Source organism: Microcaecilia unicolor, chromosome 3 (genome assembly GCF_901765095.1).
Source record: "Microcaecilia unicolor chromosome 3, aMicUni1.1, whole genome shotgun sequence".
NCBI classification, from domain to species: Eukaryota; Metazoa; Chordata; class Amphibia; order Gymnophiona; family Siphonopidae; genus Microcaecilia; species Microcaecilia unicolor.
Genome location: NC_044033.1, coordinates 139119890 through 139143082, shown reverse-complemented (window position 1 = coordinate 139143082; position 23193 = coordinate 139119890). Strand labels below are relative to the sequence as shown.

Below are 23193 nucleotides of genomic sequence, written 5' to 3'. Positions count from 1 at the left end.
AGTATATGAATTTATTTGCATTCTGCAGAGGGAAATAAGTATTTAATCCCTCTGGCAAACAAGACCTAATACTTGGTGGCAAAACCCTTGTTGGCAAGCACAGCGGTCAGACGTCTTCTGTAGTTGATGATGAGGTTTGCACACATGTCAGGAGGAATTTTGGTCCACTCCTCTTTGCAGATCATCTCTAAATCATTAAGAGTTCTGGGCTGTCGCTTGGCAACTCGCAGCTTCAGCTCCCTCCATAAGTTTTCAATGGGATTAAGGTCTGGTGACTGGCTAGGCCACTCCATGACCCTAATGTGCTTCTTCCTGAGCCACTCCTTTGTTGCCTTGGCTGTATGTTTTGGGTCATTGTCGTGCTGGAAGACCCAGCCACGACCCATTTTTAAGGCCCTGGCGGAGGGAAGGAGGTTGTCACTCAGAATTGTATGGTACATGGCCCCATCCATTCTCCCATTGATGCAGTGAAGTAGTCCTGTGCCCTTAGCAGAGAAACACCCCCAAAACATAACATTTCCACCTCCATGCTTGACAGTGGGGACGGTGTTCTTTGGGTCATAGGCAGCATTTCTCTTCCTCCAAACACGGCGAGTTGAGTTCATGCCAAAGAGCTCAATTTTTGTCTCATCTGACCACAGCACCTTCTCCCAATCACTCTCGGCATCATCCAGGTGTTCACTGGCAAACTTCAGACGGGCTGTCACATGTGCCTTCCGGAGCAGGGGGACCTTGCGGGCACTGCAGGATTGCAATCCGTTATGTCGTAATGTGTTACCAATGGTTTTCGTGGTGACAGTGGTCCCAGCTGCCTTGAGATCATTGACAAGTTCCCCCCTTGTAGTTGTAGGCTGATTTCTAACCTTCCTCATGATCAAGGATACCCCACGAGGTGAGATTTTGCGTGGAGCCCCAGATCTTTGTCGATTGACAGTCATTTTGTACTTCTTCCATTTTCTTACTATGGCACCAACAGTTGTCTCCTTCTCGCCCAGCGTCTTACTGATGGTTTTGTAGCCCATTCCAGCCTTGTGCAGGTGTATGATCTTGTCCCTGACATCCTTAGACAGCTCCTTGCTCTTGGCCATTTTGTAGAGGTTAGAGTCTGACTGATTCACTGAGTCTGTGGACAGGTGTCTTTCATACAGGTGACCATTGCCGACAGCTGTCTGTCATGCAGGTAACGAGTTGATTTGGAGCATCTACCTGGTCTGTAGGGGCCAGATCTCTTACTGGTTGGTGGGGGATCAAATACTTATTTCCCTTTGCAGAATGCAAATAAATTCATATACTTTCCACAATGTGATTTTCCGGATTTAATTTGTGATGTGCTATCTCTCACTGTTACCAATAACCTACCCTTCAATTATGGGCTGCTCATGTCTTTGTCAGTGGGCAAACTTACAAAATCAGCAAGGGATCAAATACTTATTTCCACCACTGTATATGACTAGGATAAAAGAGGGTAGACAGGATAGGATAGTGTAATTTGGGAGAAAAGGGGTAAGGAGGGATAAAATTAAGGAGAGATGGAAAGAGAAGGATGGGATGTTGGTATTTAAGTAAGAACAGAATTGGGAGTGGAGGTTGGCGAGATTAGGTTGGGGCATTAGGAGAGGCTTGCTTAAAGAGATGAGCTTTCAGCATTTTTCTAAAGGGCAAGAAGTCATTTATTAATCGGATTGGTCTGGGTAGAGCGTTCCAAAGCTGGCTGCCCAAAAAGGAGAAACTGGATGCGTAGTAGGTCTTGTATTTAATTCCTCTACAATTGGGAAGGTGTAGGTTAAGATAAGTTCATGAAGAAATAGATCTGTTTCTAGCAGGAAGGTCGACCAAATCATTCATGTAGCCAGGGGATTCACCGTGGATGATATTGTGGGTCATTGTGTTGATCTTAAAATTTATTCTTTCTTTGATGGGGAGCCAGTGAAGCTTTGCTCGAAGAGGTGATGCACTTTCGAATTTTGATTTGCCAAAAATAAGTCTGGCAGCCGTGTTTTGGGCAGTTTGGAGTCTCTTCAGTATTTGGGTTTTGCATCCTAAAAAGACACTGTTGCAGTAGTCAGTGTGGGTAATAACAGTAGACTGTATCAGGTTCCAGAAAGTGTTGAGTGGGAGATAAGGCTTCACTCGTTTCAATATCAACATCATATTAAACATTTTCTTCTTGGTGAGTTTAGCGTGGTTATCAAAAGATAAATGGCTGTCTATCATTACTCCCTGTATCTTTAAGTTGTAAGATATGGGGAGTTTGACATCAAGGGGTGTTGAGAGTAGTCGGGAGATAAGGGGAGTACTGGGAAGAGAGAACCAGGCCCTGCGTTTTTTCTTTATTTAATTTCATTTTAAAAGCATTAGCCCAGGAGGTTAGAGTTGTAATGGCAGTATTGATTTTGTCGTGGATTTCAGATAGATTGAATTTAAGGGGATATATATGGTGACATCATCGGCGTAAATGAAAGGATTTAGACCATGTTTGGTTAGTATTCTGGCCAAGGGGATCATCATAAGGTTGAAAAGTATCGGGGAGAGTGGAGAGCCCTATGGTACTCCACATTCTGGTGACCATGGGGATGATAGATTTGTAGCTCCTTTGACTTGGTAGGATCTGGTAGTAATGAAGTTATTAATCCAGTTGATAATGTTTCCACCGATCCCAAGTTTGTCCAAGAGTTTGGTAAGGATTGAATGGTCAACCATGTCAAAAGCGCTGGATAAGTCAAATTGTAAGAGGATGATGTTGTACCCGTTTGCTATTTCAAGTTTGAATTTAGATATTAAGGTTAGAAGAACTGTTTCAGTGCTGTGGGCAGGACAGAAGCCTGACTGGGACTCGTGGAGGATGGAGAATTTCTGAATATATTCATTAAGTTGTGAGGTCACTCTGTTTTCCAATAATTTGGTGATTAGAGGTATGGATGCAATTGGATGGTAGTTGGTAACGTCATTCACAGGTTTCTTTGTATTCTTTGGGATAGGTGTTAGTAATATGTTACCATGCTTGGTGGGGAAAGAGCCTTTTTGAAGTAAAAAGTTTAAGTGGGAGGTGAGATCAGAGATAAAGCATGAAGGGGCGCTTTTCAAAAGGTAGTTGGGGCAGGGGTCAAGGTGGCATTGTGATCTAGAGAGGTTTGATATGGTTATGATGACTTCTTCAGTAGTAAAGGGGGTAAAATTAGTCCAGTAACGGTCAACAGATGTTTCATCAGTTCCAGGATCCAGTAAGTCAAGGAAGGTGTCAATAGTGGAGTTATCTTTAGAGATTGAGTTACGAAGATTAGTTACTTTTTCTCTGAAGTATTTTGCCAATTGATCTGCAGAAGGACGATTTAAAGGTGATGATGTCACTGGATCTGTGTTTAAGAGGTTTTTTTATAAGTTGGAATTGTTTCTTCATGTCTGTGCCAAACGTTGAGAATTTTTGTGTATAATAGGTTCTTTTAGCATGTTTGATGGCGTATTTATAGTTTCTTTGCGATTGTTTCCACGTGATAAAGGCAAGATTATCTCTGGATTTGCCCCATGCTTTTTCCAGTTTCCTGGTTTGAGATTTTAAATTTCTCAGCAAGTCGTTAAACCATGGCGATGGGTTTTGTTTACGTGTAGTCATGGGTCGTAGAGGTACAATTTCATCCAATATCAATGTGCACCTATTATCCCAAAGTGTAAGAAAGAGATCTGAATTAGGTTGGATTGACCAATTGTTCGCATAGATATTTTGCCAGAATTTGACATTATCGATCCGTCCTCTGGTAAGGATGGTGGTAGGGACTTGAGATGTGGGCTGACCTTTTCTGCGCCATTGCAAGGTGAAGGATGATTTGTAGTGATCCGACCATGGAGTGGGATACCAATCGATGTCGGATATGGTGAAGTATTGGTCGGAGGAGAATTTATGAGAAATGATGTCAAGAGAATGGCCCCTGATGTGAGTGGGTTTTGGCGGAGGTATGGTGAAGTCACACAGATAGAGAAGATCCATGCATTCTTGGGTATGGGCAGACTTGGGATCCTCTAGGTGAAGGTTTATATCACCTAAAATAATTACATTGGGGTTGCTGATGCATAAATTAGATATGAAATCCATGAAGGTAGATTGGTTATGGTTACAGTTGCATGGGGGTCTATAAAATAGAATGCAAGTTAGTGAATCGCATAATGTAGGGTTGGATATTTTAAATGAGGTGATTTCTAGTTGAGGAGTGATGCATTCTGAGATGGTTTCAATCAAAAAATTTGATCTATACCCCTCTAAGTGTTCAAATAGCAGGGCTAGTGCAAGAGTATTAGGCACCTTAGGACAAACCTTTAGCCTGGCTTACTACTAGTTAACTTTCAGGCCCACTGTACACCCTCTCCTTTTTGCTGCTGATAAGAGTATCCCTGTTGTTTTAACCTTGGATTGTTGTTAGGACCTATTGTTTCACTTTGACTACAGGTGGTCTTTGATGCCCCCCCTAGATTCTGCTTTCTGGGCAACTCTCTAGCCCTGCCTAATGGTTGGGTTGCCCTGCTAATTAAAGAGGTAGGCTTTTGAGGTGACAGCACAGCTGCCAAAACTGTGAAGGAGAAGGACTTTAATAGTGGTGTGCCATTGATCACCTACACACATGCTTAAAGCCTTGCAGTCCTATCCTCTTTGACAAAAAGGGTGGATCTAGCAGGCTATGACTGTGTGTGATGATCAAAGGCCTGATGCATTATTACTTTTATTTTATTGTGTTGCAGTTGTGGCTGAGTTTGCTCAGGCTCTCTGATGAAGGACAGAGGTAGGGCTATAGTAGCAATGGTGGTGGGAGAAGAGAAAAGCAGGGCACATGCTGGACACCTTGGGAGAGTGCAGAAAGGAATGAGTAACATACTGGACACATTGGAAAGGAGTGAGATGCTGTGAACTTTAGGGTGAGGGCTGTTGGGAAGGAGAGATACAAGTCATCTGGGTGGATAGGGAAGGTGAGAGAGGCTGGACTCCTTGGATGGCCTCCTCCATTCTCATTTGCAATTTCATTTGAAATCCCATAGATTTTGTATTTGTTAAAGCAGCTTTCCAAATTCATTAATGGACATTTCTCTTACCATGTAAGGTCTGGTTCTGGAAGAGCAGTATTTTTTGGTCATCACTACTGGAGATTTAGAATATAATAGAAGTATCTTCCATCTTTTTTTATGCATCATCTTCCAGGAGAGAGTGTTGAAGAGAATGCCAATGTTGTAGTGAGACTGCTAATTCGGCGTCCTGAGTGCTTTGGTCCAGCTCTAAGGGGAGAAGGAGGCAACGGACTACTTGCAGCTATGGAGGAAGCTCTCAAAATCTCAGAAGACCCTACCAGGGATGGCCCATCACCAACCAATGGATCTAATAAAACTTTGTAGGTCAAGTGGAGTGGTTCTACTCACTTGGGGTCCCTTTTACAAGGCTGTGGTAAGCACTAACGTGTGCTTACCGCAGCAAAAAATGGCATACTTCTGGTGCACTAAGTCATCCCGTTGTAATTTTGCCAAGTGTGCATGCTACCCATGTGCTAAAAATTAAAATTTATATGTTGATGCACGGGGTGTGTCTGGGGGGCGGAGAGTGGGTGTGTGCTGAACTAATTGGTTAGCACAGCTATATTGCTGAATGCTAACCAATTAGTGAATGTTTAGCACATGAACCCTTCCCACCCGGTAATCGCACCTAACTTTAGGCAAAACCATTTGCACCAATTAAAACATGGTGCAAATGTACATGCCTAAATTAGGCGCATATCCCCCCTCATTTTATAACAATGCATGTAAATGTAAGGAACACCCCTGTTAAGCCCATGACCCTCCTATTTCCATGCCCTCTTTTTCAATTTGTGCATAAAATTTAGGTGTGGATCTTGCACCTACATTTACACACATATATTAGATTTAAATCTAATTACTGTCAATAATTGGTTTGAAAAGCTAATTATTGGTGCTAATTAGCTCATTATTTAATTGTGCACCTGCTTAAGTTTGTGTGCACAATTTGCGGTGAGTTTTTTAAAATTAGGGGAATAATGTGGAAAATGCAATTGCCTAGACTCTACTTTGTAATTAACTTGTGTCAGTAGGATGCTCTATGCACAGAACCACTTTATTCTTCATACTCCATTTCCATTGGGTTTTTAGTCTCTTGTAAAATAATGCAGACTCCAAAACATTTCATTCCCAACTTTCCTTCCTGCCTTTACATTAAAATAATAATAATAAAAATTGTAATGGCAACCTCTAGGAGACTGGAACAGAAAAGGAACCTTCTATCAATTAATGGCTTTCATCTCTGAGAGTTTTATGTATGTGGCAAACCCAAAGCTTAGCTTGTATTATGTTATTTAGCATCTTCAAAAACAATAGTTGTGGGTCAAGAATAGAAAGGAAACTGTTAGATTGACTCTTACTATATGCTCACTTACTTATCCGATGTACATTTTGGCAAAAACAACTAGAATACAATACCATACTAATTATTCTGTTGCAAACCAAAAAGGTTCTGCATGGATTACAATGCAAGAAAACTAACTGTGTCAAGTGAATTACAGAATACACTGATGTAACTAATAATTAACCAAAATAAGAATGCTTTCACTAATTTTCTAAATTTTAAGTAACAAACCTCAGACCTAACATACAAAGGAAGAGTATTCTAGCATTTTGTCACTTGAAAAACAAATGCAGCAGTGTAATGTTTCTTAGACTTTAATGATTTAGCTGAGGGATAGTGAAGAATCAAACAATCCTTCTAACAAAGATTGGTTTATTGTGAGTAGCTCGATTAACCAAATCAGATACTCAGGTGCACCGTGCTGCTACTGGAAGCCAATGTCTGCTGATCAACAAAGGGGTAAACCTGTCAAATTGCCAAGCCCCAATGATCATCCTAGAAGTGTTTGTATTGACTTATTTTGCCACTTCCTACTGACATAAGAACATAAGTCTTGCTATACTGGGAAAGACTGAAGGTCCACCAATATCCTGTTTCCAACAGTGACTAATCCAGTTCACAAATACCTGGCAATATACCAAAAGAGTAAAACAGATTATATGCTGCTTATCCTAGAAAAAAGTAGTAGATTTTCCCAAGACCATCTTAATAATGACATAGACTTTTCCTTTAGGAAATTATTCAAACCTTTTTAGACCCTGCTAAGCTAACTGCTTTTACCATATTCTTTAGCAATAAATTCCAGCGTTTAATTACATATTGAGTGAAGAAATATTTTCTCTGGTGAGTTCTAAATTTATTACTTAGTAGCTTCATTCAGGCATCTCTTCTCCAAGCTGAAGAGCATTAGCCACTCTAGCATTTCCTCAAAGGGAAGTTGTCCCATCCCCTTTATATATTATTTTATTTATTTCCAGGTGCTTGATATACCGCACAGGGTCCAGACATGGCTAGTGCATGGTTTACAATATTAAAATCAAAATTTGAAGGGAAGGAAAGACAGCAGAATACTGATTAACCAAAGGCCTCAGAGAACAGAGAGGTTTTAAGCAGAACCTTAGACTTTTGATAATAATTTTCCAAATGAAGAGAAGACAGGAATGCATTCCAGAGAGAGGATCCTAAGAAGCTGAAAGAGGACTCATAGGATACCGTTAGACAAAACAAAATACTGGAAGGGAGTGTAAAATAAGGAGGTTGGCGCCAGAAGAGCAAAGGGAATGGGATGGGATATAAGGAAGAATAACTGAGTGGAGATAGGCAGGGACAGAAGGGAGACGTGGTTTGAAAACTAGGCAGAGGATTTTAAACTTTAACCATTTAGAGATTGGAAGCCAGTATTCAGAACGTAAGAGCAGAGTCACATGATCAATGCGATGAGCAAAATGAAGGAATTTCACAGCAGTTGACTGAATAAATTGAAGACGCTTTATAAAATACAAGAGGGGGGGCTGTTGTATAAAGAGTTACAGTAATCCAAATGAGAAATGACAACCGAAAGAAGAAGAGTGCGCAGAAGTGGTGGGTCTAGGTAAAAACAAAGAGACCTGATTTAGTGAAGGGCAAAGAATGCAGAACGAAGAACAGAGTCAATTTATGCTTTAAACGTCAATTTAGAGTTGGATATGACCCCTAGAATTTTTATTGTGTCTGAGAACGGAAGAGATTGATCATTAACAGAGGGAGGAGGCAAAAGCGCAACACCAGAATTGGGGAAAGATGTGATTTCACATTTTGTGGAATTGAGGAATAGGCAATTAGTCTTGAGCCAGGAAGATACATGACAGTTGTTGATTGTAGAGAGAGATGAAGTGGAATCTGTGACCCTATAGAGAACCTGAATGTCATCTGCATAGCAGAATGGTACGCAGCCCTGTTCCTGGGTAAGTGTTAAAAGAGGTGAGAGAAAGATGTTGAACATGGAGGGTGCTAGAGTGGATCCCTGAGGTACACCCAAGGTGACCGGATAGGATGAGGACAGGGTGGAACCATGACATAACTTACAAGTGGGCCTTGTGAGGTAGCTTGTGAGCCAGGCGAGAACAGTGTCATGTATCCCTAGGGAGCAAAGATGAGATAGAAAAAGGGAGCGATCCACCATATCAAAAGTGGAGGAGAGATCAAAGAGAGATGACTATGATCCCTTGGGAACCCCACTTTTCCACTAAGAATACTGACCATTTACCCTACTCTCTATTGTCTTTTAACTAATTCTTAATTCACAATACGACACTGCCTCCTATCCCAAGACTTTTGAACTTCCTTCATGAGGTACTTTTAGAAACGCAGATGCACAATATCAACTGGCTCATCTTTATTCACATGTTTTTTCACCCCTTCAAAGAAATGTATCAGATTGGTGAGGCAAGATTTCCCTTGACTAAATCCATGTTGATTTTGTCCCATTAATCCATGCCTATGTATATATTCAGTGATTTTGCTCGTTATAATAGTCTCTGCCATTTTGCCCACATAAATTGTACAGGAGTTGTTCCATATCTGCTTCCCTGATTAGTATTGGTTAAACTTGGCAGATACCTATTGCAAGGGACTTTATTCAAGAAAGATTTCTTCCATAAGTAAAAAATGAGAAATGTCTGAATATGACCAGATGAGTTAACTGGAGTAGGCTAAAAACACATTCAGTCTAAAGTGAATGTTTCACATCTGATGCTATACATAGTATTTTGTTCGTTTTTTCATGTTCTTTCTTTCTTTTGCAAAACAGAGAGCTGGAAGAAGATGATACTATCCACATGGGGAATGCTATCATGACATTTTATGCTGCTCTAATTGACCTCTTAGGACGCTGTGCCCCTGAAATGCACGTAAGCCAGGCTTTTGATATATAAAAGCGTTCCAAAATTATGCGATTTATTTGATATTGTACTCTAAGCTTTATTATCTGAATGGATAAATTGAATGATGTAGCAACTGTTCATCAGTGAGTGAAACTTACTGTGCACGGTTCTGTTGTTGAAAATCAAATGGTGGTGGCACATTTTAAACTGTGAACAGAGATTTTTAAAACTCTGCAGTCATTACACCTATTTTTTTTTTACGTGATTTTAATTTTGAATGCAAACATAAACCATAAGGCACAACTTATCTGAAAACTCAGAATGCTAAATATGTGTAGTTGTAGTTTATCTTTTCTTTGTATGTTGCAATCTGGAAATTATCAATGTAAAAAAAAATCATAAACTCTTTGGGGGTTGGGAGGCGGCTGAAGGCTGGGTGGTCAAGGTGTTGTGATTACTAGAGCTCTTATTGTCAATTTTGAGTTATTATTTTGGAATTATCTTGATAGCTAGAATAGAAGTTTGGGGATGGGGAGGTTGGGAATATGGTTGGTGGGGACAGTGGGTTTATATACATTCACTTAGAGCATGTTAAAATCTGGATGACTAACCTTGTGCTTTTTCATTTCTTTATTGTTTGTACTGTGTACGGTCATCAATAGAAAAGATTTTGAACTTAAAAGGAAGATTTTTCCCATTGAAAATTAGCTAGGGTTTGAGTATCTATATTTCAGGGAGTAGGAATGTTTCTGATATTATGTTGGAAAGGGATCATATAAAAGTATCTAACAGGTGTCAAAGCATTGGGTTAAGAGAAATGTAAGAAAGGATTCCAAATCCGATAGTATTTTGGCAAATATATAAAGACTCTCTTCCTCAACTTTGTTCTCCTACCCAACAGCTCATTGTTTCATGTTTTCTGCTGTTGTTGTTGCAGACATTCGTTACTTAGATTGGCTACTGAAAATACTCTTTCTTGCCAATATTATTTGCTTACTTGATAATACTTATGTTTTTGTTATTGTACAGATTGGTAATGGAACTATAAGAAAATAAAAAAAAAAGTTGTTAATATAGAAAATTAGCTAGGAGAAAATATGCATGGAAATTTGCATCCACTATGGGGGCCATTCCACAAGTACATGCCTAAACATAGTAACATAGTAGATGACGGCAGAAGAAGACCTGCACGGTCCATCCAGTCTGCCCAACAAGACAACTCATGTGTGCTACTTTTTGTGTATACCCTACTTTGATTTGTACCTATGCTCTTCAGGGCACAGACCGTATAAGTCTACCCAGCACTATCTCCGCCTCCCACCACCGGCTCTGGCACTGACCGTATAAGTCTGCCCAGCACTATCCCTGCCTCCCAACCTCCAGTCCTGCCTCCCACCACTGGCTCTGGCACAGACCGTATAAGTCTGCCCCGCACTATCCCCGCCTCCCAACCTCCAGCCCCGCCTCCCACTACTGGCTCCTTCTAGGAGCCCCAATGCCATGCAGTGAGAGTCGGTTCTACAATAGTGCTGGTGGGCTCAGGACTCCCACGCTATAGGGAACAGTGCCCGATCCATACCAGGGAAACAGCGCCAAAACTTAGCTCTCCAGTGCTCAGTGCTTATGCTATGTAAATGGTATGCACGCTGTGAGACCGAAAGTAAGGGGGAGGAACATGCCTGGTGCATGCACAGAAGAGATTTGCGGTAAGCACAGATCTTGTGTGCATGCCCAGGCAAAGCAGGAAGTGAAGCACACATCGGTGCCATTCTTCTGCACCTTTAAATATAAGCTTTTCATATTTTTTTTTACTCTAAAGGTATATATTTAAGTGCAGAAAACAGGCACTAAAGTGAACTTTCACTTTCAGGTGTGCTGCTCAGACCCACACACATTTGTTTTTCACTTCCAGCACTTACAGGCTTGCACGGGCTTCCTTCCGTTTCCGAAACAAAACAAAACCAGAGGATTTAAACTGAAAAAAATCAGAAATCCTCTGTTCAAACATCCCAATGCCAGCTCTGAGCTGGCATTAGATTTTCAATGGTAAGGGCAGGGTTTGTTTGTGTGCTGTTTTCTGAGCATTGGGAGGGAATTACAAATGACTCCATTTACATCCATTTGACTAAATGTAAATACACTAATCTTTGACATGGCTGTTGTTTCTTGTGCTCCAGCCCTCTGAATATTCTGCGCTGATTAACTCTGGCGTTAGTCCAGTGCTAACCAGCTTTAGCGCCAGCATTAGGTTCTGAGCATCGGCCCATAGGTGTCCAGATTCTGTTATGGAGTACTAGTGTAACCTTTTACTGGCATGCCTTATGTTCAAGTGGCCAGAGTTACAGCAGCCATATATACCTGGTGTAACTGTGGGTACTGTTCCTTCTAAGCCAAATGGGAGACCTCCAATTGCATTGCTGCCAGTGAGGGGTATTCCTTCAATATTGTGCTTTCAATTGCTAGACTTGCTGTAGTCCTGCAGAGCTTACCTGTTCCTCACTATTGAAAATGTGATAGTGGAACAGCACCTCCCACTGGCAGCACTGTAGGTGGAGGACTCCCACTCTGCTTAGAACAGTGGTTCCCAAACCTGGTCCTGGAGGCACCCCAGCCAATCAGAATTTCAGGATATCCACCTTGAATATTCATGAGAGAGATTTGCATGTACTGCCTCCACTGCAAGCAAATCTCTCTCATGAATATTCATGGTGGATATCCTGAAAACCTGGCTGGCTTGGGTGCCTCCAGGACCAGATTTGGGAACCACTGGCTTAGAGGGAACAGTGACTGTGAGTGCCGAAATGTGGCAAGGGCATGTGTAACAATATTCTGTAAGTGGTGCACGTAGGTGACAGCCCCTCCCATGTTTTCCCCTGTGAATGTTCACTTGCATTTGTACTCTATGCCCCTTACTTGCACCCTTACAGAACAGTGCTTAGGTGTTTTGCTGCCAAGTATGCACATAAGTGTACACTTATCTGTAAAAGAGCCAGTATTCTGTCCACTTAACATGGTCAACTAGTGTGTACATGTAGGCCCCCCTGTTATACAATTGCCCATTATTTGTGTGGTCCTTTCATTCCTGGTGAAATTTCATACATACTTGTGGGAATATAAAATGGTGCACTTAAGTGCCATCCTTATTCAATGAAACAGCCGTTCTCTCTGCAGGGGTGGGGCAGGGGGTACATTTGGGATCAGGGAGCAGAGAGGATTGAATGAACTGTATGTGACTGGTGTCGCAACATTGAAATTGGTTCAGATTAATCATTTTCACTTTTTAGAATAAACTATTACACTTATCTGCCAAATATCCAGGCCCTCTTTTGACCAGCTAAGTCTACACCTTCGCTTGCCAATATTCAGAGTAACTTAAGCAGGCAGGAGAGGCTCTGGCCCACTTAAATTGTCTGGGGCCACCCAACCACTGATATTCAGCAGCACTTAACCAGGCAGTGCCACTGAATATCGGCTCTGACCACCAATTTTAAAAAGGGGCAGGTCAGGGGGGTACAGGGGGCAGCATTGGAGAGGAACCAGAACTTATGGGGGTGCTAGAAATATTCAGTGCTGGTACCTCATAGCTAATCCAGCTGAGTTAGGACAGCTCAAAAACTTTCCTAATAGGCTGGGTTAGCTATGCAGGTCCCGGCACTGAATATCAGCCAGGACCTGCATAACTGTTTTTATATACAGTATATATTTTTTTTATCTTCTGCAATCCCCCTCCCACCTCCCAATGGAGCTCCCCACCACCCTGTGGGGGTTGATGGTTGGGAGAACATTCTGGGGGAGGAAGAGTTTGTGACTGTTGCTGGCTGGGAGGAGAAGGGAGTTTGCATTGGCTAAAGTTATTCAGGTCCTGACCAGTATTTAGCTGGGGCTCGCATAAGTTCCAGTAGCCAGCCCCACTGAAGTTAGCCCCCGAACATGGCCCAGCACTGAATATCTCAGGCTAATTGTGGCTGCAGCTATCAGTGTTTTAATAAAACATTGACCACTGTGGGCTGAATATCTATCTCTCAATGTTTTGGAGCACAGATATGTAGCCAGTTAATAGAGGGAGATTTAAAACTTGACAAATTTAACCTACTGCTTGCCAAAGATTTTATTGTTTTTGTCTTTGTTTGCATTTCCAGCTCATTCATGCTGGAAAAGGTGAAGCCATTAGAATAAGGTCCATCCTGCGCTCATTGATTCCCTTGGAAGACTTGGTTGGGGTGATCAGCCTTTCTTTCCAGATGCCAACAATAGCTAAAGGTAAATGAGCGGTTAGAAGATGAACAACATTATTAGCTGATGTTGGCTGCTTTTGCCTCCTGGTACCATTTATCAGAATGTATAAAGGGACACAGATCTGTCAGAATCAAAAGAGGTGCACAACATTTTCACACAGTTGTCTTGCAGGGGAATTATCCAATACCAACACAAAGGGGCTCTCTTAGTAGAGTGTGGTAAGTTTTGCACTTACTGCATGTGTTAATCCAAAATGAACGTGTGGTAAGTGCAAAGCCTATGTGGTAAATACATAGGGCATGCCCTGTAACAGTCCTGCATTTATCATACAGGGCAGATAGCACACGGCACCATGTTACATTCAGTGGTAGATAGTGTGGGTGCCTGTGCTATCTGCCACAGCAGGTAATGTGGTGCAGGCCCAATAATAAATAAATAAATAAAAGATGTCAGCTCTGCCATGACAGTGCGCTCCTGAGGCTACCTCCCCAAGACCCATTTCCACCCACCCCAACATCCCCAATTGCATGCCCTGACACTTCCACTTTACTGATCTCATCTTCTGACACCCCTTGATGACATGACCCAACACCCCTTGATGGCATGGCCTGACAACCCCCCTTCCCCTCAATGGCATGCTCCAACCTCCTTGGCAGATTTACTCCTTCTGATTCTCTCAGCCTCTTGAAATGATGGAACAGATAAGCCCTTCCCTCAAACCTAAGTCTCACCCACAAGATGTCGGGGATACTCTCTTTCACCACCCAGCCCCCCCCCCCCAGGTTCCACAAGCACCCCCAGTACTTACTCATTAGACTACCAGGGATCACCTCTAGTAAGTCCCGGGGGTGCTTAGGGGACCTGGGGGTGGGGGCGGATATTCCTGACATCTTGTGAGTGTGTCTTAGCATTGAGGAAGGGGCTTAGCTGTTTCATCATTTCAGAAGGGTTGGAGGACTGGAGGGGAATCTGCTAAGGGAGCTGGGACATGCCATCAGAGGGGTTTGGAGTTGTCAGGTCATGAAAGGGTATTGAGGTGTTAATCCATACCAGTGTTATGGGGTATAAGGCCATGCCATTGGGAGGTTGTTGGCGAGTTGGGGCATGTCAACAGGGGATGTCAGGAACAAACAAATGGGGGATGTTGGTGTGTCTTTCCATTAACTTTGGGTTGTCGGAGAGGGTGGAAACAGAGCTCAGGGGGATTGGATTAAGCAAAGGGGGCCTTGGACCTGGTCTATGTAGGCTGAGGCCACATATTTGATTGTCAGTAAGTTACCACCTCTTCTTGAGGTGGCATAAATGCAGCTGTGCTTTTGACAATCATGGTAGCTAGTGGCAGTAATAATCCATGCACTAGCTATCACAGCCGGCCACTCCTTTATGTGTCGATGTCACACCCAGTATCCGCCCACTCCTACATTAAGCAGCTAATGTGGGATTTTTACCATGCAGGCTGCTTTTTTAGTGTGGAAACATTAGCACAGGTCCACTCTAATGTGTACGGTGTAGTAAAATACATGTTAGCTGCTTAATGCAGCTTAGTAAAGGGGTCACAAAGTTCACCTTCCTCAGATTTAAACTGTATTGAGAATGTTTTTGAGAAGGCAAACTGCACAGAAATAGTGTTCCCAATCTGAAAAATTTTATACGTAGAGTTCCTTCACAGGATTTATGCAGTACTTTTTTTATACTTTGCATATAGTAGCGCTTCTAACTGTTTTACAATAGGCAGAAAAAGGTCCTCTTCTAGTACTTTAAAAAGGGTTTTCCTTGCCACTGACAAACTGCTTCAGGAAAACTATTTCCACTCCACACTGCTGTCCAGGAAGAGTGCTTTTTGGTCCACTGTCTTATTGGCCTCTAAATCTGGACAATACGTATTACCCACATACTCTTTCCAAGGAGAGAATTAGACTATTGTAATGCACTTTACAATGGACTCAGAGTAAAGGACCTCCAGAGACTACAATTCTTACAGAACACAGCTATCAAACTGATTGCCGATGCTACTGGTATCTCACTGTATCATAAGAACATAACATAAAATCATAAGAATACTGGGTCAGACCAATGGTCCATCTAGCCCAGTATCCTACTTCCAGCAGTGGCATATCCAGGTCACAAGTACCTGGCAGAAACCCAATTAGTAGCTACCAATACCAGGGCAAGCAGTGACTTCCCCCATGCCATTCTCAATTACAGACTATGGACTTTTCCTCCATGAACTTGTCCAAACCTTTTTTAAACCCAGATACGCTAACTGCTGTTACCACATCCTCTGGCAACGAGTTCCAGAACTTAAATATTCATTGAATGAAAAAACTATTTCCTCCTATTTGTTTCAAAAGTATTTCCATGTAATTTGATTGATTGTCCTCTGGTCTTTGCACTTTTTAAATGAGCGAAAAATCGATTCACCTCCACCCAATCCACACCACTCAGGATTTTGTAGACCTCAATCATATCCCCCCTCCACCATCTCTTTTCCAAGCTGAAGGGCCCTAACCTCTTTAGCCTTTCTTCATATGGGAGTTGTACCATCCCTTCTGTTATTTTAGTCACTCTTCTTTGAACCTTTTCTAATTCTGCTATATCTTTTCTGAGATACGGCGACCAGAATTGAACACAATACTCAGGTAGCACCATGGAGTGATATAGAGGCATTATAATATTTTTGGTCTTATTTTGCATCCCTCTCCTAATAATTCCTAGCATCCTGTTTGCTTTTTTGACTGCCGCTGCACACTGGGCAGAAAATTTCAGCATATTGTCTAGAATGACACCTAGATCTTTTTTCTTGAGTGCTAACTCCTAAAGTATCACTTACAAGCTTCTACTTTGGGTATTTAAGAACCAACAATCTGGCAATCCTCTATGTCTTTACCATTTCCTAACCCCAAATTGTCCATCTAGACTTCTCAGATCATCACAGCAACTAGGGAGGAGAGGCCTAATTGTTAGTACAGCAGGTTTTGATCCTGGCGACTTGGGTTCATTTCCCACTGCAGCTCCTTGTTACCTTGTAAAAGTCACTTAACCTTCCATTGCCCCAGGTACAAAACTTAGATTGTGAGCCCTCTAGGGACAGAGAAGGTACCTGCATATAATGTGTACAACACTGCGTAGTAGTGCTATAGAAATGATGATTAGTAGTAGTAACAGGTAGTTTTGTGGCATAGAGGTTAGGGCTATGGCCCCTCAATACAGGGGACATGGGTCTGATTCCCACTGTGGATCTATCTGGTTGTATTTACCCTGCCATATATGCTGCAATGTGCTAGGTAGCTGTGTGTGACATGCTGGCCACTTTTATTTGGGTCAGAATTAAATAATGTAATTATTGTTTAGATGCTTTGGCTTTTCAGATCTTTGTTCCATAAACTACTGATGATCAGAGCCATCAATTGGATGTTGTTGCTTTTACTAATGCTTTTAATATATCACCTGAGATTTTTCTATTGGATGGGGTCTGGACTGAATCAGATCAGTCTTTATATTCTCTTAATCTCAGTTGGAAGCAGCTTCAAAATAGAGTAGAACATTCAAAACTGACCTGTTGTACTGGGGGGGGGGGGGGGGGGGGGGGGATCATGCTGCTTTTTGGTTCAGTTATGATGGTTCAGGGACTTTTTCTGAGCCTTTGTGTTTTGTGGCTCATTTTTCTCCATACATTATCTCCATGACATGATGCTGCCACCACCATAATCCATAGTAGAGATACAGTTTTCTGGGTGGTACACTGTGTTGAATTGACACCAAACAGAATTCTTTGCATTCAGGCCAAAAAGTTGCATTTCTTTGACTACAGCCCAGGCTGTTTGGGAAAAAGATATGGGTTTTACATTAACGCAAGCCAGATGGGATTTGTTCTGGACAAGGCACTTAAGGTTTCTCTGTCTACTGCCTTAACTCAGTCATTATTTACCGTCAATGTTTTTGTTCGCTTTTTTAAATAGAGGGTACAGTGGTGGAACCAGACATGTCAGCAGGGTTTTGTCCAGATCATAAAGCAGCCATGGTACTATTCCTGGACAGGGTCTATGGAATTGAAGATCAGGATTTCCTTCTTCAACTTCTTGAGGTTGGCTTTCTGCCTGATCTCCGTGCTGCTGCTTCCTTAGACACGGTAAGAAGTTACATTTCATTGCTAAGTGGTCTGATATTCAAAACCAATAATACATAAACACATAATTGTCATATCCATATGTTTTTCTTTGTTATGCAGATACTATTGGGCCATTTAAATCACAAAGTGGACCAATAATACTTATATAAAAGTGGGCCAGGTATTGATTTATTTTTAAAAACACACCCCACCCTAGGTGGTTTCCAATCATACATAATTAAAAAAAAACACAAAACCATAAAAACAAACATTATGAAAAACAATAAAATAAAGTATCAGCACTGCTCCATCATCTCCAAGTCCATTATGCAATAATTAAAAAAAAAAAAAGCTGCAACAAGGAAGTGTGTCTAAAGTAATTTTTTTAACTGAAGCCTATCCACACATAAGAATGTTTGGCCAACAAGTTCATTCCAGTGTAATATTCCAGCAACAGAGAATGCTGATGCTCATGTGTCTGCATAATAGGACAGGGCAAACCAAAAAGTTATCTACATAGTGGTGGATAATGTCAGAATGGTCATGGCACTATCTGTTTGTTCAGTGCCACTATCTATGTGATAGATAGAAATGTTGAATATACAGATTAGGTTAAATGTCAGCACTGTAAACTGAATATTGATGCCATTAATTTTAAAAGGTATATTCGTCAGCAATTAACAACAATTAATACACATTTCACTGAATACTGCATATTTTTCTAAAAAATGCAGTGTAGAATAATTGAATGATGAAGCCTTTTCATTGACCTTACTGTAGTATTGGTCAGGTTAAACAATTTACCTTTCCGAAAACTTGCAATTTGGCATGGGGAATAAAGCAGGGAAACGATACATTAAGTTTGAAAATGGAACTGAGAGTTCTGGAAAAGTATGGGCTCAAAAAACTAACAAAAAGGCCTCATATGCTTCTATAGGAGAGGCAGTTCAGCAATTGCAGCCTAGAAACACTGAGCACAATTTTAGATAGGATGTGGAGATGGGAATTGATCCTGCTCCCACTAGACACCAGGGACTATGGGATTCCATTAAGAGCTGGGGTAGGAGGATCGAGGGGGTGAGTTCTGCCCGTGGGCCTTCATCGGGGTTTCTTTGTGCTAGTGGGATCAGATGCAGGAAGGTTCTTGTTGCCGGGGGGTTCAGATGCCCGGGAGGTGCTCATATGCTGGGGATTTCCTATTGATGGGGAGGAGATCAGGTGGTAGAATTGTCCTTGGCCTTTACACCTGCCCTTCAAGCAGGCATTTATGCATTTCAGGGCAGATGTAAATGCTGACATCTATATTTTTAGGAGTAATGGGTATTCCCCTTGTAAAATGAGGAATATTCATTGGTGTTTTCAGCTTGCCCATATCTCTCCCTTTTCATAACTTAACCAAACCATGTTGCTATGTAGATGTGGTATGGATCCCCCAGGTTAAAATGGCATTTTTCTAAAATCGCCTTTCCACAGGTATGATCCACCTACACATGTAAATGGTGCTATTTACACAAGGGGTTCCTTCTAAAATAAGGACCATTGACACACTGAAACATAGTGGTTAGGAATTGATCCTTTCTAACTCTTCCTTTCCTCTCCTCTCCCTCTCCATACATAGGGATGCAGATGCACACACACACATGCAAATGTCCACACACACACATACACTCACACGGTTTGGCAATTAAAATTCAATGCAAAGAAATGCAAAGTGATGCACTTAGGGAATAGAAATCCTCGGGAGACGTATGTGTTAGGCGGGGAGAATCTGATAGGTACGGACGGGGAGAGGGATCTTGGGGTGATAGTATCTGAGGATCTGAAGGCGATGAAACAGTGTGACAAGGCGGTGGCCGTAGCTAGAAGGTTGTTAGGCTGGTGTTGATGCCCCTGTATAAGTCGTTGGTGAGGCCCCACCTAGAGTATTGTGTTCAGTTGTGGAGGCTGTACCTTGCGAAGGATGTAAAAAGAATTGAAGCGGTGCAAAGAAAAGCTACGAGAATGGTATGGGATTTGCGTTACAAGACTTATGAGCAGAGACTTGATGACCTGAACATGTATACTCTGGAAGAAAGGAGAAACAGGGGTGATATGTTACAGTCGTTCAAATATTTGAAAAGTATTAATCTGCAAACGAACCTTTTCCGGAGGTGTGAAGGAGGTAGAACGAGAGGACATGAAATGAGATTGAAGGGGGGCAGACTCAAGAAAAATGTCAGGAAGTATTTTTTCACGGAGAGAGTAGTGGATGCTTGGAATGCCCTCCCGCGGGAGGTGGTGGAAATGAAAATGGTAGCAGAATTCAAACACGCGTGGGATAAACATAAATGAATCCTGTTCAGAAGGAATGGATCCTAAGGAGCTTAGCCGAGATTGGGTGGCAGAGCCGGTGGCGGGAGGCGGGGATAGTGCTGGGCAGACTTACACGGTCTGTGCCCTGAAAAGGACAGGTACAAATCAAGGTAAGTTATACACAAAAAGTAGCACATATGAGTTTATCTTGTAGGGCAGACTGGATAGACCATGCAGGTCTTTTTCTGCCGTCATTTACTATGTTACTATGTAAAGGATTGCATGAACCATGCTGCACATGCTTTCTCCATTTGTTTAAAAGCTGTGTTTTCTGTCCTTAATAATTTCTTTCATTGCACCATTTAACCATACTGACAATTGTTTGTTCCCCCTTCAATGTTTTTTTTTATATGTAGAATGCACTTTATCTGGTCTTCCATGAGGATATTTTAAATAGTGGTTCTCCATCCAGTCCTTAAGACATGCTTGGCCATCAAGTTTTTAGGATACCCACAATGAATAGATTTCCATTCACTGCCTTCATTGTATGCACATTTATCTATTCATTGTGGGTATCCTGAAAACCTAACTGTGTCCCGAGGACTGGGTTTAGAGCCCCTGTTTTAAAACTAAATCTCCATGCTTTATGCAAAATGTTGTAAGTGTTCTTTTACTTTCTAATTTCCTCATTTTAGCGTAACTCTCTTTTTAAAATTAAATGCTACTACAGTAGTGCATTTTGTTCTTCTTGAATCTACCTTGCACTCCTCCCCTTTTCACCAAGGTTAAAATATGCATTTTGCAAAATAGCATTATATGTTTGCCCACTGGGGGGGGGGGGGGGGGGGGGGGGGGAGGGGGAGGGCAGTTTTCAGCCTGAGGAATTTACCTTGGCAACTGCTTAGTTTCACAGGCAAATACCATAAAAATTGTCCTCCCCATTTCTAAATTATTGAAATAATCTGACTTGAAGGCTTTTTGCTTGAAGTTTAAACCTGACCAACAATATTTACATTTCTCTAAGGATAAAAGTATAGAAACTTAGAAAGTACTCATATCATGGGTGGCATCACCCGTGTTGGAAGCTACTCCAACTAAGTGATACTAAAAGCTTATGAGCTGCCTCATGGTGCATGCATGCTATTTTCCACCTTCCACTGTCTCCCAGATCCACCTCAGTCTTCACTTTCTATGGAGTTGTTTGGTTATGCATCACCATAGCTCACATCAACACTTGTATTTTCATTTTATAAGTGAACTTTTTGAAGCTTTTCATCTTTTTCCTGTCAATGTTGTGTAGGAGTTCTTTAAGTGTTTGGACATTTATAAGTTTCATTTATTTTTTGCCCTCTATATAGGCCTCAGTTGATGGCCATGGGCTCCTTGTCAGGATTATGGTGAAATAAATTTGATTTTGCTTTGACTATTTTTCCAGATGACAAGTCCCAGAAAAAGGCCCTTTGTGGCTTTAAGAAATGCATTTGGTGCAACAGGACTATATCTATCAAAGATATTCATAATTAGTGGTTGCAATTCTTGAAGCCTGTTCATGAACCTTCTTGCTGTTGATAGATGTTCAAAAGAGGTCTCCATGGTCAATGAGAAGAAAGATGTCAGATCCATTGACTTAGTATTAGAAGCTCTATGGATCCTGAAACTGCATCGGATGCTGTGTATTCATTGGCATTAAGCGTGCATCCATCACACTTGACATCACGCTTAGATCAAATCCTGTCAAAGTAGAGGAATGATTCATCCTCAACTTCACTGACACCAAGAGATTGTGCTGCCAAACACCATGCAGAGGCCAGTGCACATCAACGTCGTACTTGATCTGAGGTACCAAGGTCGCCAGTGTCCTTGAAGTTCCCCTGATATCAGAACTGCTCATCCTCCTTTGTGAGAGCTTCTGTGGACCCAACAACTGGCATGTGATTACTCCTCATGTGATTCAGGAAGATGTGGATATTCCTATTTTATTTCCCATGTCTTTGTTGATGGCAGACTTTAAGAAACAGTTCTTGAGAGGATTCAATAAGTGAATGGATTTATTCTTTGCTTGGCATGATGCTGCAGGTTTAACATCACCAATCTCAATTCAGGAAAAGATCTAGATGGTCCTCAAGACTCAAATGCTGCCTGCAGGAAAGGCATTGACAGTGGAACAATTTTCAGGGTGTGACTGAGTGCTTCTGGGATTCTGATTATAAGCTAGACCTATTCTCTGAAGAAGGTTCAATTGACCTTTCATCAGAACGGTCTCCCATACATAAAAGAAGGAGATCTCCAACCGAAAACGACCTCAATTTTGTTTAGAAAATGGTTGAGACTATTCAATTTGAAGTAAAAAATAGAGGAGGAACCCATTGCAGAAGGACTGGACATCCTCCAATTCTTTGACCCCACCAACCCCCACAAGAAGCTCAAATAGCATCCATTCACAGAATATTTAAAGATATGCCGATAAGAATGTGGGAGACCCCTTCTCTGTATCTCCTACCAATAGGAATGTCGACTCTAAGTATATTTCCGAAGGCTTCCAGATTCAAGAAGCAACAGGTTCCTCACAATTCCATGGTGGTTGATTTTGCTCTCAAAAGAGCCAAAAATTCCAAGATGCACTCTTCAGTGCCCTAGGAAGAGAGACTTGGATATTGGAGCCTTTTGAGAGCAAGATGTTTCCAAATGCTGTGCTGACATCCCACATAGCTTCTTAACAGCTGTTCAAGGGCATGCACTTGTGAATATTGTGCACATTATTGGAGTGTTTTTGGACTCTTTCCCTCCTTTCACTAGTGTACACAAGGAAGGAGTATGGAAAATGCATGGTTTGAGTGACTTAGAGGGGCATAATCGAACGTCGCCGGCAAAATAGATCGCCGGCGATCTATTTTGTTGGTGGCGCAACAGCTGGCCGGAACCGTATTATTGAAAAAGATGGCCGACCATCTTTTTTTTTTCAACAATACGGTTTAGCCTGGCCAAATGCCAGAGTTTGCCGGGTTTGAGATCACCGGTTTTGTTTTTCAGCGATAATGGAAAAAATGCGGGCCATCTCAAACCCGGCGAAATCCAAGGCATTTGGTCATGAGAGGAGCCAGCATTTGTAGTGCACTGGTCCCCCTGACATGCCAGGACACCAACCGGGCACCCTAGGGGGCATTTCTAAAAATGTTTAAAAAATTCCAAAAAAGCTCCCAGGTGCATAGCTCCCTTACCTTGAGTGCTGAGCCCCCCCAAATCCCCCCCAAACCCACTCCCCACAACTCTACACCATTACCATAGCCCTTATGGGTGAAGGGGGG

The 23193-nt window shown here is 41.9% G+C and overlaps 1 protein-coding gene across 1 annotated transcript in view; it reads left to right on the top strand.

Annotated features, from left to right (window-relative positions):
• The window catches only part of RYR2 (ryanodine receptor 2), a 908577-nt gene that overhangs the window by 420489 nt on the left and 464895 nt on the right, over positions 1–23193 (top strand). Inside the window, 4 exon segments of the mRNA XM_030194683.1 lie at positions 5183–5378; positions 9180–9279; positions 13392–13512; positions 17448–17617. Coding sequence (XP_030050543.1) covers positions 5183–5378; positions 9180–9279; positions 13392–13512; positions 17448–17617 — 587 coding nt within the window.